The sequence below is a fragment of the Sturnira hondurensis genome, unplaced genomic scaffold (genome assembly GCF_014824575.4).
Source record: "Sturnira hondurensis isolate 20B ecotype Veracruz unplaced genomic scaffold, ASM1482457v3 Scaffold0012467, whole genome shotgun sequence".
Classification (NCBI taxonomy): domain Eukaryota; kingdom Metazoa; phylum Chordata; class Mammalia; order Chiroptera; family Phyllostomidae; genus Sturnira; species Sturnira hondurensis.
The window spans coordinates 1218792-1234405 of record NW_028085098.1 but is presented as its reverse complement, the minus strand read 5'-3'; the positions used below and the strand labels follow the sequence as shown (position 1 = coordinate 1234405).

The following is a 15614-nucleotide window of genomic DNA, read 5'->3' as shown; positions in this document are numbered from 1 at the left end:
TTGGAACATATTTTACTGCAGCATAAGAGGTAATCCAAGAAGAGTGTAGCAAAGCAAACTGGATTTAATAAAACACTGAAAGGGAGAAAGAGAGATGAGGCAGCGTTTAGAAGTGACAACCCCAGGAAGACATGAAGTGATCTCCGGGCATATCCTGACAAAAACAGAGCCCATCAGTTCACAGCCGTTAAGAGTGATGAAAAAGGCTGCTAATGTTTAGGTCCCTTTCAGTTCTAGAACTCCTTAACTAACACAGGACTTCTAAAAACCTGCTCAAACACTTTCAAAATGGCACATATGCCTGAGAACAGGTGACCAGGCAGGTGAACTATGACAGAGTAGCTTTAAGTTCAGGACAGGAGGCTACAGGGAATAGACACATTAGAGTGTGAAGAAAATAGTATGAACATTCATTTCACCTATGTTGAAACATCGGATAAATGCATGCATTAACGCCAAACGGCAGATGATGTGCAGTATGGTAAACAGTTCAACACCGAGTCAGGGTTGGTGGGGTGCCAGTTTCAGTTGGTGAAGTTCTTAGTAACTGTGTATAGAGCACTTCAGCCTTCACAGATGCACCTCAACATCATGTCATCAAATTCAACATCATTTGGTAAACCAATTATCTTTCCTATTAAAAAATCAACAAAGGCCCTGGCTGATGTAGCTCAGTGGATTGAACATGGGCCTGCGAACCACACGATCGAGGTTCGATTCCCAGTCAGGGCACATGCCTGGGTTGCAGGCCAGTTCCCAACAGGGGACCCACAAGGGGTAACCATACATTGATATTTTTCTTCCTCTCTCCTTCTCTTACCCTCTAAAAACAAATAAGTCTTTAAAAAAAACAGAGAATACATGATATATATACAACTATAAAAATCCACTGAATTTGCATACTTATGACCTATGAATATTATCATGTATAAATTATACCTCAATTTTATAAAAGTTCGGAGAAAAATCAATATAAATAGACTAAATTACTTATGTGGAATAGATTAGAATAGATTAAAACTCATCAGAAATGAGTTTTAAGTCTATTTAAATGGTAGTATATAAGAGATAAATGGGGTTGCTAACTACAATGACCAAAGGTCACTAACTCTGTTAATAACATGTTTATCCTCAACCTTTGCACAGCATTGGTCAATAAATTTCAGTGTGAGTAATGATGTCAATTTGCATTTGGATATTTCCCATAAAAGATACCTCATAACAGAACTGCAAGGCCCATGCAATGTTTCTGTTTACTGTGACAGAAATGAAGAGGAGAAAGAGCAAGGAGCAAGCGGTAAGATTCATGTCACCAAGGACATAGAGGGCACTCTAGAAGCCAGTAACTAACTAAATCAGGAGATGAAGCATGAAGCCTCAGGCAATAGACGCTGTCTGGGAAAAGTCTTAGGTTGAAATGAACACGGGGTACATATATCTTTACAAATATGTTTTCATTTTTTTCAAGGTAAATACCCAGAAGAGGAATTGCTGGATCATACAAGGTCTGTTTGGAAAAAATTCCAACCATTCCTAATAGAATGAGAACAGTTTGCCTGACATTAATGTAACCTGGCAGCCAAGAAGAGTGGACTGGAATGCACATGTGTGAACAATGATGACTTCACTGTGCTACTCAGTGGGGGCAGTAGATGCTATTGAGTGAGCATGTGTATTGTGTGGTCATCACATTCAAAATGACTGAGTAAGTAGAGCAATGAATCTGCATCAAATTTTGCATTAAGATTGAACATTTGTCTGTGGAAACTCTTCAGATGATTCAGAAGGTTGCAACTATGGGCAACTGGTGATTGGCAGCTTTATCACCACAACACACCTGGCTCATGCATAACATTTCGTGAACAGTTTTTTAGCAAAACATCAAACCACCCAGGTGCCTCAGCCTACCTACAGGCCATATTTGGTGTCCTGCGACTTCTGGCTTTTCCCAAAACAAAAATCACTGGTGAAAGGAAAGAGCTTCAGACCATCAATAAGATTCAGGAAAATGTGATAGAGCAGCTGATGACAACTGGGAGAACTGTGTGAGGTCCCAACGTGCCTACTTTGAAGGAGACCGAGGTATCATTTTTCTGTGTACAATGTTTCTCATATCTTCTTTAATAAATGTGTCTAGTTTTCATATCACAAGGCTGGATACCTTCTGGACAGATCTCATATAGTAGCTCCAGTCCTAGTTTTTTTACAGACCTCCATACTATTTTCCATAATGCCTGCACTAATTTACATTTCCACAGTGTATGATGGTTCCCTTTTCTCCACATCCTCTCTAAAACTCGTTTTTCGAATCTTCTTGATAACTATCATTCTAACAGGTATGAAGTGGTATCTCATTGTGGTTTTGATTTTATTTTCCTAGCAACTAGTGATGTTGAACATCTTTTTATATATCTGTATGTTCACTGCATCACTATTACAATAGCCAAGACATGCAAACAACATGTCCACCAAAAGATGATCTCACACACACACACACACACACACAGGAATAGTACTCAGCCATAAAAAGAAGGAATATTCCCATTTGTAAGAATATGGATGGATCTTGAGAGTATTATGCTAAGTGAATTAAGTCAGATGGAAGAGGATAAAAACTAACTTCACTCATTGTGGAATATAAAACAAAAAGCAACAAACAAATTCATAGATACAACAGAATGGTGGTTTCCAGAAGGGAAAGGGGGTCTGGGAGGGTAAAGTACGTAAAGGGGATCAAATATATTGCAGAAGGAAACTAAACTTTGCATGGCAAGCACGCAATAAAGTATACAGCTATTATACCTTTGTATACCAGAAAATTACATAATGTTATTAACTAATACCCCAACAAATTTAATTTAAGAAAACTTAGGTTCATTGCACTGAACTCCCAGATATAACTTGTAAAGCAAGTCTGTTTCTGTGGATTAAAAATAGAGGTTCCCTGCTGTTACTGCTGGGTATTTTATACATTTCCATCAGTGCCATGTTTTACACACTTGCACTCATCATTGTGCTACAGCATTGTCCAGTCAGAAAAGTCTCTCCCCTCCAATAGGCTCTATGCTTAGGTCTATGTTTTGAATACATATATACATCCTCTAGGGGGACAAACAAGGCTTTTGTATTATATTTAAGCCAAAAGTCCAAATTTAGGAAGGGATAGAGATTCACTAGGTACAGCTTACACAAAGCCCTATGTAGTTTAAAGCTTTCCAGGACTCCCAGCAAAGATGGAGGCGTAGGCAGACATACTGTGCCTCCTCGCACAACCAAAATACAAACAACAACAATTTAGAAACAAAATAACAACCAGAACTAAGAGAAAATTGAACCATATGGAAGTCCAACAACCAAGGAGTTAAACAGACACATTCAACCAGACCCGTACGAGGGGCAGAGTCAGGTGCCTGGCCAAAAGGGGTCTCGGCAAAAAAAAAAGCAGGGGCACTGGGAGCCCAAGTGGCGACTGGCAGTCTCCAGGCACTGGGTAACAACGGGAAGAACCAGCGAGGCAGCGACTGTGAGGCAGGGCACAGTGTGCAAGGCAGCTGGCTGACTGGGCAGTCCCACATTCATGTGCAGATAAACCAGGCAAAATTGGAGAACAAGACAGACCTTGCAACCCAGGGTCCCAACTTGGGGAAATAAAGCCTCAAAACACCACCTGAAAACACCTATGGGGGTTGAGGCAGCAGGAGAGACTCCCAGATGCACAGGAGAGTTCATTGGAGAGACCCACGGGGTCCTAGAAGGTATGCAAGCTCACACACCCGTGAATCAGCAACAGAAGGGCCCAGTTTGCTTGGGGGAGGTGGCGGAAGGGACTGAAACCCAGCAGAAAGTGGAGCAAGTGCCATTGTTCCCTCTTCGACCCCGCCTCCACGCACAGCGTCACAACCCGGCAACTAGGTTGCCCTGCCCTGGTAAACATCTAAGACTCCGCCTCTCATACATAACAGGCGAAACAAGACAAAAAAAAAAATAATGGCCCAAATGAAAGAACCGATCAAAGCTCCAGAGTAAATAAAATTAAGCAGTGAAGAGACAGCCAACCTATCAGATGCACAGTTCAAAGCACTGGTGATCAGGATGCTCACAGAATTGGTTGAATTTGGTGACAAATTAGATGAATAAATAAAGGTTATGCTAAGTGAAATGAAGAAAAATGCACAGAGAACCAATAGTGATGGGAAGAAAACTGGGACTCAAATAAATGGAGTGGACAAGAAGGAAGAAAGAAATGAGCAAACAGAAAAGAATGAAGAAACAAGAATTCAACAAAATGAGGAGCGGCTTAGGAACCTCCAGGACACTTTAAACATTGAACATCTGAATCATAGGGGTACCAGAAGTGCAACAAATTGAAAACTTATTTGAAGAAATAATGAAGGAGAACTTACCAATCTGGCAAAAGAAATACACTTCCAGGAAGTCCAGGAAGCTCAGAGAGTCCCAAAGAAGTTGGACCCAAGGAAGCACAAACCAAGACACATTGTAATTAAATTACCCAAGATTAAAAATAAGGAGAAAATTTTAGAAGCAGAAAGAGGAAAGGAGAGAGTTACCTACAAAGGAGTTCCCATAAGACTGTCAGTTGATTTCTCAAAAGAGACCTTGCAGAGAAGAAAGGCTGGAAAGAAGTATTCCAAGTCATGAAAGGCCAAGGACCTACACCCAAGATGACTCTATCCAGCAAAGCTTTCATTTAGAATGCAAGGGCAGATAGAGTGCTTCTCAGATAGGTCAAGTTAAAGGAATTCATCATCTCCAAGCCCTTATTATATGAAATATTAAAGAGACTTATCGAAGAAAAGATTATCAAAAACATGTACAGTAAAATGAAAGCAAATTCACAATTATTAACAACCACACCTAAAATGAAAATAAAAACACACTAAGCAAACAACTAGAACAGGTGCAGAACCACAGAAATGGAGATCACATTGAAGGTTATCAAAAGGGGAGTGGAGAAGGAGAGAGGGGGAGAAGGTACAGACAACAAGTAGCATTAATGGTAGGTAGAAAATAGGAAGCGGGAGGTTAAGAGCACTATAGGAAATGTAGAAGCCAAAGAACTTGCATGTACAACCCATGGACATGAACTAAAGGGGGGGAATGTGGGTGAGAGGGGATGTGCAGGGCAGAGGAGAATGGGGGGGGGATAGGACAATTATAATAGCATAATCAATAAAATATATTTAAAAAACTAGAACAGCAACAGAATCAGAGAAATGGACATCACATAGAGGGTTTTCAGTGGGGAGGGGGAGAGGAAGAATAGGGAAAAAGGTACAGGGGGGAAGAAGCATAATTGGTAGGCATTAAATGTCTACCAATGCCTATGATTCCAAAAAATGAAATCAAAACACAGAACTCAAAGAACTTATATGTACAACCCATGTACATGAACTAAGGGGCGGGAGTGGGGAATACTGAAGGGCTGGGCTGTGCAGGGTGGAGGGGAAATAAAGGGGGAAAAATTCGGAAAACTGTAATAGCATAATCAATACAATACACTTAAAAATACTACTACTTGCTTTGGGATCTAGGAGTAAATATTTGTATGTGATTTAACTTTCAAGTTTAAAAAAGTTTATAATTTTATACTTAGGAGGTTACTCCATGGTTATGAGGAGGATATACTGTAATGTTTCACCTGGAAGATTATATCCAGCAAAAAGGTGGTGTCTTCACTAAAAATATATATATATATATATATATTTTAAACACCCTAAAAAAACCCTCTCCAATTTCCTCTCCAAGTTTCTTCTAGCTTTGAAACAGTAACTTGCCTTAAAGAATGATGCTCTTTCACCTGCCTCCTTCAAAAAACTTTAGTCTGTCTTAATTCTGCTATGAATGAAATTTTTGAAGAGTTTAAATAGAAGGCTACGTATCAAAATAAAATAATTTTAGGTATCTTCTCTGGAAACAATTTCTTTCCTAAGTGGTAAGGGGCTGAGGAGGGTGAGGTATTTAAAGGTCACAAATTCTGACAGCACATTACTCTAGATCTTACAACTGAAAAAGCAGTAGACTTTCTACTCGTTTTCTCTCAGATTCTTTAATGTGCCATTTAATATGATGCTGATACTTTTGACCCTAAATTTCTTCACCCAAATTATTTTAGAATCTAAACGCTGAGCTGGAAAGCACCTTACAAACAATGTAGTTTAATTATCTTATTTCACAGATCAAGAAATGAAGCCCTAGCCCTGGCTGGGGTGGCTCAGTTGGTTGGAGAGTTGTCCAGTAGACCAAAAGGTGGTGAGTGGGTTTGATCTCTGATCAGGGCACAGATGAGAAGGCAACCAATTGATGTTTCTCTCATTCTCTCTACCTCCCCCCCCTCTCTAAAAGCAACGAGAAAAGTATCCTCCAGTGAGGATTTTAAAAGAAAAAGAAAAAAATGAAACAGGCCTGGTGTGATCAAAAAGCTGATATTCCACAATCAGAAGTATAACTAGTTCAGTCTTTTACCCTTTTTCAGCACTTATTTCAATGTATGACCTGAACTTTTGCAACTGTTACTCTATCTCATTTTTCTAAGGAAAAAAAAGTCTTTGTTTTTCTCTTGTTTGCATTATTAAGCAGATACTGTTTTAAAAAAATTTCAGGAAAGAGTTCCTCCAAGTAGTAGGTAGCATCAATGATTCACTGGTACCTACAAACCACCAAGCTCATGAAAATTGTTACAAAGTCCTAGTGTACATGCATTCTGATATGCCTGTTTACCAGGCAAGCAAAATTCTGGATTAATGAGAGAAGCTGGCAACTGTTTCATTGTAGAACACATCAGTACACCAATAAATTTAGTTCATGCAGCCTTCCACACAACCTGAAAAAGAAAGGCATGCACTAACATTTCTGCCATGTGTTCGTTCACCTGCAGCACTTATTTACAAAATCCCTTTAGAAGCATGACTCTTATGTATCTAGTAGGTGACTTTGCATATATTGCAGAAATGTTTTAACATCCCAAGTTAAAGCTGCAGGCCGTACACCTGAAATTAAAATAATTTTGACTGCCAATTATAATTAACAAATAGAAAAAAATAAAAAATACGCTGCAGGTAGTTCAAAAGTTCTAAGCTTTAGAACTTTTGAAGTGAAGCAGTTTTACTTCAAAAAAGTAAAGCAGTTTTTACTTTGTTTTTTGTTTAGTTCAAACAGAGGAATTCTGTATTCTAGGAGAAATGAAATCAAAGTCTATATTTAGTGTAGGAATGAGAACATCACAAACATGACAGTTGATGAGTAATAAAAAATGGGTAGAAAAAGAGTTCATATACTAAAAATTACTATGAAATGTAGAATTTTGTTCCAGAACTTTACAATCCAGATCTTAAAGTTTTAGAAAATGAGTTAATGGTTTTGCCAAAAAAAGATTACTATACTATGCTATTCATTAACAGAGTACTGGGTTGGCCAAAAAGTCCATATGGTTTTTTCTGTAAAATAAAAGACACATTTTTCATTTTTACCAATAACTATTGATGATTTGGATTTGAGTATGTCAGTTATCTCCCACGTGGTATAATGTTGATTGTTCTCAAATTAATGTCTTGATTTGATTACTATGATCCAGAGAGAAATCTCCAGCACCAAACTTCACAAACCTCTTTGGACACATTCAATCAGTCATGGCACCTTCTCCATACTTCCAAAATCTGTTTTTGCATGTCAGTTGTGTTTTTGCCTTTCTTGAAATATAATAAAGTATAACACATTGAAAATCTTGCATATTTTCTCCCATCTCAATATTAAAATGGCTACACAAAAATTCACCAGCTTGGTAAGTTTATTTTAAATGCACAGCTGATATGACAGCTGTCACAATACAATCTAACAGAATCATTTTGGATGAAGTTAAAGACAACTAAGTGCTACTAGAGTCATCATACTGAAAACAGAATGATCTTTTCGGCCAACCCAATATAATTATAATATAGTAATAGCATAGGTTTTTTTCCCCCTGACTTGACCACTTAACAAAGCTTGGTAAATCAAGCACACACTAGATCAAGACAAAGTTTACAATTGGTATACATTTGGTTTCCATAACTAGAGAAAGAAATTATTTTTCTTCTTTTCCACAATGAAGAGAACTTCAAAGCACTAATTAATTTTCCTAGGAAGTAAGGCATGATCTTTTTTCCAGCAACTAAGGTGTTCAAAGCGTGTAAGTGGACCGGCATATGTGTCATAATGCCATCCTCCCCCACCTCAATAAAGGGTTTGGAAATTTAGGGACAACTGTGAGCAGCAGCTTCTTGTTCAATGGTCACCAGTGAAAATAAGCACCCCACTGATACACCTTCGGTTCTTCCTGTGCCCGTGCAACGACTGAGTGGGACAGGTGGGAGATAATCTTCTAAAAATAAAATCTTAAATGAAAAAATTATTTTCTACCCCAAATTGTTACTTTTTCAACCCTAGAAAGTGTTGACTTGACAACTGATTATCTATTTTGAGCTCTTCTACTAAGTTGATAAATAAGTAGTGATCAAGATTTCTCACTCAAAAACAACAACCAAAAAAACCAAAAACCAAAAACCAAAACCCAAACCCTCCTTTGCTCTTTAATTTACTAGAATGTTTTGGTTGCTCAGTTGGTTGCCTCTCATATGCATCTCGATCAAGGAATCAAACCAGCAGCCTTATGGTGTGCAGGATGATATTCATCCAACTGAACCACCTGACCAGGGCATATTAGAGTTTTAAATAAATTTAAATCATTTTTATTTTTCAATTACTGCACAGTTGACATACAATATTATATAGTTTCAGGTGTACATGCCAGTGATCAGACATCATATAAGTAAATAATCATCCCAATTAAAGTAGTACCCATTTGACACCATGCACAGTTGTTACAGTATTATTGACTATATTCCCTATGCCGTACTTTACATCTCCATGACTATTTGGTAACAAGCAATTTTACTTCTTAATCCCTTTGTCTTTTTCTGGCATCCCCTCCACCCGCCTCCCATCTGGCAGTCAAAATGTTCTCTACATTTATGAATCTGTGTCTGTTATGCTTTTTTGTTTATTAGGGGTTTTTTAGAGTCGTTTGTGAATAGATACATATTTATTGCCATTTTATTGTTCATATCTTTGATCTTTCTTCTTCTTAGAGAAGAAGGAATAGGAATACTCAGGAATAGGTGACATACCAGGCACAAGACCATTTGGGTGGGCAGTAGTTCTGATGTGTACATCTACTTACGTAGTGGCAAGTCACTAGTTGAGATCTTCCTCAAGACTTACAATTTATTCAGCTTTTGGAAGTCTACTGGATGAAAATACACACATTGCCAGTCTGTTTCAAATGATATTTGAGCAACACAACAGGATGTCTAATGGCAAATTTTGATGAGTTATAGAAAGAAAAAAAGACAATGCCTCTCCTACCTGATTCTACAACAAACTGTTGATGGGAAAAACAAATCCATACACCTCACACTGTAGACCCATTTAAAAAAAAACAACAAAAAACCACAGCTCTGGCTGGTGTGTCTCAGTGGACTGAGCGCTGGCCTGTGAACCAAAGGGTCATGGTCACCGGTTCAATTCCCAGTCAGGGCACATGCCTGGGTTGTGGGCCAGGTACCCAGCAGTGGGTGTGTGAGAGGCAACCACACATTGATGTTTCTCTCCCTCTCTTCCTCCCTCCTTTCCCCTCTCTAAAAATAAATAAAATATTTAAAAGAAAACCCAGCTTCTCACTTTACCCAAACTCTATGCACAGGCACCTGGCACCTGTACAGAGAGCCCTCCCAGACCAAGAGCCCTACCTTGCTGACTGGGCTGCTTTGTCATCATCAGAGCTCAGATCCACATCCATAGTGTCTTCTGCAGCAGGGGAAGCTGCCTGGTCTTCCTTTTTACTGTCCTGTTTGCATTTCTTTCTCCGTCGTTTTTTCTTTTTCACAGAACTTGGAGTAAAAACTGTCTCTGTCTCCAAGATGTGTGAGATGTCGGAACTCTGAGATGGTCTTTCATTTCCACCTGATTTTACCAAAGGGGAGTCAATGTCTTTAAAGAACTGATCTTCCGTAGGAATTGGTGAAGTGGCAAGATAAGCAGGAAGTTTTTCCTTAAAAAAAAAACGTGGAGAAAGAAAAGTTGTCCATGGCAACCCAGGCAGTGAATCAAAATAATAATGAATTCTTTGCATACTCAAATTTTCACAGTGGTAGAAAGAACACAGCTGCTGAAGGTTAGAAAGTCACACTGAACTAGGCCACTGCCCGCTCTACTCTAAATAGGTCTTTACTCTGTTACACAGAGCTCAGTGGTGGCTCATTTTGGTCCATGTCACTGAGTATGTTCAAGGAACCATTATGCCAAGTCAGCATGGAACCCATGAAAGCTATAATTAAAGCAGAGCCAATTAAACTCTGTAAAAAAGAAGTGTGAGGCAGCAACAGCAGGGTTCCAGGGAGGTGTTAGAAAGCACTCTGTTAAGAACTTGGACAAAGCAGAAGACAAAAATCAGAGACACCTCAGCAGACAAAGGGCAGCAGGACAAGCTAAGAGAAGTGAGAAACTATGACAAAAGTTCCAGTTAATGCTTCTGGTTTGTCAAATTAACTGAGGGTGGAGGAAAGCAGTTATAACAGAAAGAATACTCTAACAAAAGAAGTGGATTTTAAAATCATAAACTATTTAAGGTATCCTTTTAGAAATTCAAAAGAAGAAATTAAATCCCAACAGTTAGAAATAATTAAGCTCTTATTTTAATATTAAATAAATAATCAAGTCTGGTGTTCAGGAAATGAACTCAATCATTTACTGTAATTTTTTTTGGACTATAAGATGCACTCTCGCCCCAAATTTGGGAGGAAAATGAAGGTACGTCTTATAGTCCAAATGCAGCTTACCTGGCTCGCTTGGGGTGGCAGGGAGAGGGGGTGGCTATGTTATTCGTGTTATTAAATATTTTACATTTTTTTGCTTCAATTTTTTTTCCTATTTTCCTCCTCTAAACCTAGGTGTGTCTTATGGTCCAGTGCGTCTTACAGTCCAAAAAATTTGGTGCTTCATTCTTTCATATCATGGGGGAAATGGAAGGGAGGTAATAGAAATATAGAACACTCAAGTTCTTCTGTAGCAGTCCTGAAATTTGTGTTCACCAGCAATACATACTTAGAAACTGTGATGACAGGATATTTATTATTCTGCAAGCCCACAAAGCACTGAGGTCACAGGCCATGGTCTCTGAAATCCAAGGCCTTTTAAGTTAATGGTCTTTGTTATGAAGTTTACTTGTACTTCTTAAAAGATGTTTTGTTTCTGACAATGTTTCCTAGTTCTATTACAGTAGTCTGAAGGGGAGGGGGATAAAAATGTATTGAGTAGTAATTACAGTGTTGTTAGATGAATAATTCTTTTAATTTTTAAAAATGATTTTATTCATTTATTTTCAGGAAGAGGGAGGATGAAAGAGAGGGAGAAGTACATCCATTGGTTGCCTCTTACACGCCCCCAACTGGGGACCTGGCTTGCAACCCAGGCATGTGCCCTGACTGGAATCACATCAGTGATATTTTAGTTCACAGACTAGTGTTCAATACACTGAGTCACACCAGCCAGGGCTTTTTTTTTTTAATTTTAAAATGATGTACAGTATACTGAAGAAAGCCTGGCAAATTTAGTTATACACGGAATAGGAAAAATGGCTGGAAGTTAACACTTTGCAAGTTAACCTTGCTACACATAATTTTAAATGGCATTATCAGAACCGAACTGACCATGAAAACCAGGTAACACACTATCAATAACCTAGTCCTTCCACTTGTTGATTTATATTAAACCCCATCAGTGTTATGAATATCACATGATTTTAAGAAATACATCAAAAATAGTTTATTCCTCTAATAACTCACTAATTGCTTCATCCTGCCTTTGCTTATCTCATGAAGAAAAATTTTATTTAGGCCAAGTAAATGCAAACAAGATATTAAAAATGGGTAATTAAGGTACCAGGAAAACACTGGTCTGATAAGGTTCCCTTTCATAATCATACTGTGTCAATGTTGCTTTACATATTAGTAACTAAGGTGTTGGCTTCTCTCTAAATTAAAAAATTATAATCTCATTCTGCTAAAGATGATTTTTTGGTAATTTTTTCCTCTGTCAATTTATGACATCAAACTGGCAGTTAGTCTTCAAAATCCAAAAAAGTAGTCTTGTAGCCTAATAACTTGAAGCTTATCATTTTTGCTGAGATTTTATTCTTTATATCAAAGATGTAACAAGAAAGAAATCTGTAAGGACATCCACATTAAATCCATCAAGAACAGTTTACCATTCGAATCAGTAGATACAAGGAGAAAAGGATAAAGGGGAGGAGGGGAGGAGAGAAGGAGAGTGGGGAGAAAGTAGGGGAAGGCAAAAGAATGTGTGTAGGTAATGAAAAATTGTGCCCTGGCTAGCATAGCTTAGTGGATTGAATGTGGGCTTGCGAATCAAAGGTTTGCTGGTTCAATTCCCAGTCTGGGGCACATGTCTGGGTTGCAGGCCAGGCCCCCAGTGGGGAGGGAAGAGGGGGGCGAGTGACAGGCAACTACACATGGATGTTTTCCTCTCTTTCTCTTTCCCTTCCTCTAAGAATAAATAAAATCTTTTAAAAAATTGTGCTCTCCTGCTTAAAGAAGCCAAACATGCAAGAATTGTTTATAAAGGGTATAGGCCCATTAATTTAAATCCCTTGAGACCCTAAGAAACCACTTTACCGAGATACGCCTTCATTACTTAGGCAGAACTCAAATGTATTCAAGTCAAGATGTAAATTGCAACAGACACTAAATAAAACAGTTCATTAAAGCCAGAGAGAAAGATGTGCCTTTTCTTACTAAAAGAACAAGTATGAAGGCCTTCCACATTCTCTCTGCACCCTGAAATCTGGCATGGAAAAAAAGTCCTCCTCACTCCTCCAGCTTCCTTCTGACAGCTCAGTTCTTCAATCTAAAACTAAACCTTGCTTAACTAGCAACAATCATCTGCACAATTAACCATGAAAATGGAGCATTTCTGTTTGGGGATATGCACCAGAGACCTCAATACAATGCATAAAGTGGATATGACCTACTAGGACTTACATATTCCTCCTCAGTCTCCTCCACAAAGAAAGCTTCTCCATTGTCACCCAATTTCATATGAAGATCCACTGCATCACCATTGATTTCTATATCAATCTAAGTGGAGAAACAAGGTGAGATTTAGCATTAAGAGTCTTTCACTTAAAGTAAACTAAGCCTAAATTCTGGGTTCTCAAACCAAACAGTATTCAGATTCCTAGAGTGACAACCCCAGAGAAACATTGCTACCTGCCCCTCCTCCCATGCCTAAAAAACCAAACAAGTCTTGGGGGGCAGTGTGAGGAGGGGACGATAATCAGGACTGAAAGAAAATGCTTTATCATCTAAATTTATAACATATAAACATTTATAATTATTTAATTCCCAATGTCATAGAAGAGAGGAATCGTCATTGTCAAACATCTGAGCACTTTCAGAGTTAAAGCAAAGGTAGGTCTCACCTTGCATGGTTCAGGCAAATGGAAATTTCAGTTACCATAGTATGTTAAATGTGACTGCAGAAAGAACAAACTTCACTGCCAGCTCTTCTATCCACCCACCACTATATAAATAATAGATGCCCACCATGATCAATAACCCACCTTGTCACTTTTTCCAAGTCTGTAAGTGACTGGTCCCAGCACTACTGTTACTCAGTTCAGACAGCAAAGCACATTGTGCTGCCTCCTGTCTCCCAGTGATAAACCCACATAACATTTTTAAAAAAAATAATTGAAAGAGGAAATTACCACAGCCCTGGCTGGTGTAGCTCAGTGAATTGAGTGCAGTTCGATTCCCAGTCAGGGCACATGCCTGGGTTGCAGGCCAGTTCCTGGCAGGGGACACACAGTACATTGTGTGTTTCCGGCAGAGGCAACCATACACTGATATTTCTCTCCCTCCTTCCCTTCCCCTCTAAAAATAAATTTAAAAAAAGAAAGAAAGAGGAAATTACCCAAGATCAAAGGGTAGTACAGAAACAAAAAGTAATAGCATTAGAAGTAAACTTCAAATGGACTGTAAACAGGTACAGAAGAAATAGCTGATGGTGGGAACAGTGATCCTGCTGCCATTTGAGACTTAAGATGTGCATTGAGAGGAACTTGGTGACCCTGAGCTTCTGAAGAAAAGGATTACTACAGTCTTGAGGAAAGTGGCATAGGCAAAAAATTTCATGTCAAAGGAACTCTGAGATATTTGATGACTTTGAAAATTCAGAGGATAAAAAGTTGGAAGCTGATCTAAACTTACAAAGTATGACCATTTGCCAAGACAGAGAAAAGACGCTTATGCCACATCATGAGTTTAACATTAAGGCAAGACCTGTTAAAACTACCCTTTTTACAAAAAAATAACACTTTAGTTCTCAGTGTTTCTAATGCTCTAATTTGCAGTATACTAAATACTATTTTACTATTTTTCATTTCCCAATACATTTATACCTAACAGTAAACAATTTTAAAGTTGTGACAAACATTTGTAAAGGACATGGAAGAATCCTACTTTTTTTTCACTGATTATAAAAAAGTTTGTTTTGCACAGCTTCAGCTTACCCAGCCATTTTTACAGGTCTCTACTACATTGCAAAGTGAAGACTGATTATATCATGTTAAAAAATGTAGCTGTTTATCTCTAGGCTGTGCATAAATTCTTTTAAGTACTATACAATAATAAATGAATACCAACTTTTGAAACTTGTATGAATAGCCCTGTAAACTCCAGTTTTATTTGAGTCTCACACAAGGATGTATTTCAGAGGGAAAGGGAAAGAAGGAGAAAGAGAAACATCAACCAGCTCCTCTACATGTGCCCCAGATCAAACCCACAACTTAGGGTTTATGTGCCCTGACCAGGAATTGAACCTGTAACCTTTTAATATATGTGATGACGCTCCAACCGACTGAGCCACCCAGCCAAGACACAGATACATTTTTTAAATGTTTTCATAATAAACTGGCTGAAGTCATATAAGCATCTAGAGTCATTTAAGATTTCTAAAGCAGCTGTAATACAGCAGCTTCTTCTACAACCACAGGAAGACTGTTTTCTAACTTAAAAAGTTATATAAAAACTAAAAAAATAAAGAAATATGTAATTTTTTAGACTATAAGCAAAAGGGTGGGGAAAAACTAAATTTGTTCCATAATGGCAAATTCAGGTTTCTCAAGATTACTTAAATAATTAATTAAATTTAAGTACAAGTTGAACATTTAAAACAATTCTTTGTTGATTTGTTGCATAAATTCTTTAAGTTAGACAGATGAAATATTTAAAGCTATTTTATTTTTAGTAAAAAATATAACAGAATCAAATTAATACCATCCTCCAAATATTTCATTTTTGGAGGTTACCCATTTACCCAATGTATCTGAGAAAATAAAAATAATACTTCCTCAGGATACAAAATGAACTGTTTTTAATACCACCTTAGAAAAATTAATCCACTCCTTTATAACCCTTACTTTTAGAGATCAAGTATAACATTTTTTAATATGACTCTTGATTTGACTTGCAATGGAGTTT

General features: G+C 37.9%; 1 protein-coding gene across 3 annotated transcripts in view; it reads right to left on the bottom strand.

Annotated features, from left to right (window-relative positions):
* The window catches only part of LPIN2 (lipin 2), a 95119-nt gene that overhangs the window by 21814 nt on the left and 57691 nt on the right, over window positions 1-15614 (bottom strand). For all 3 annotated transcript variants that reach the window (XM_037060709.1, XM_037060708.1, XM_037060707.1), the window contains exons 3-4: window positions 13113-13208; window positions 9804-10105 (exon numbers count right to left, since the gene is read on the bottom strand). In XM_037060709.1, the coding sequence (XP_036916604.1) occupies window positions 9804-10105; window positions 13113-13208 (398 nt within the window). The remainder of the gene's footprint in view (window positions 1-9803; window positions 10106-13112; window positions 13209-15614) is intronic.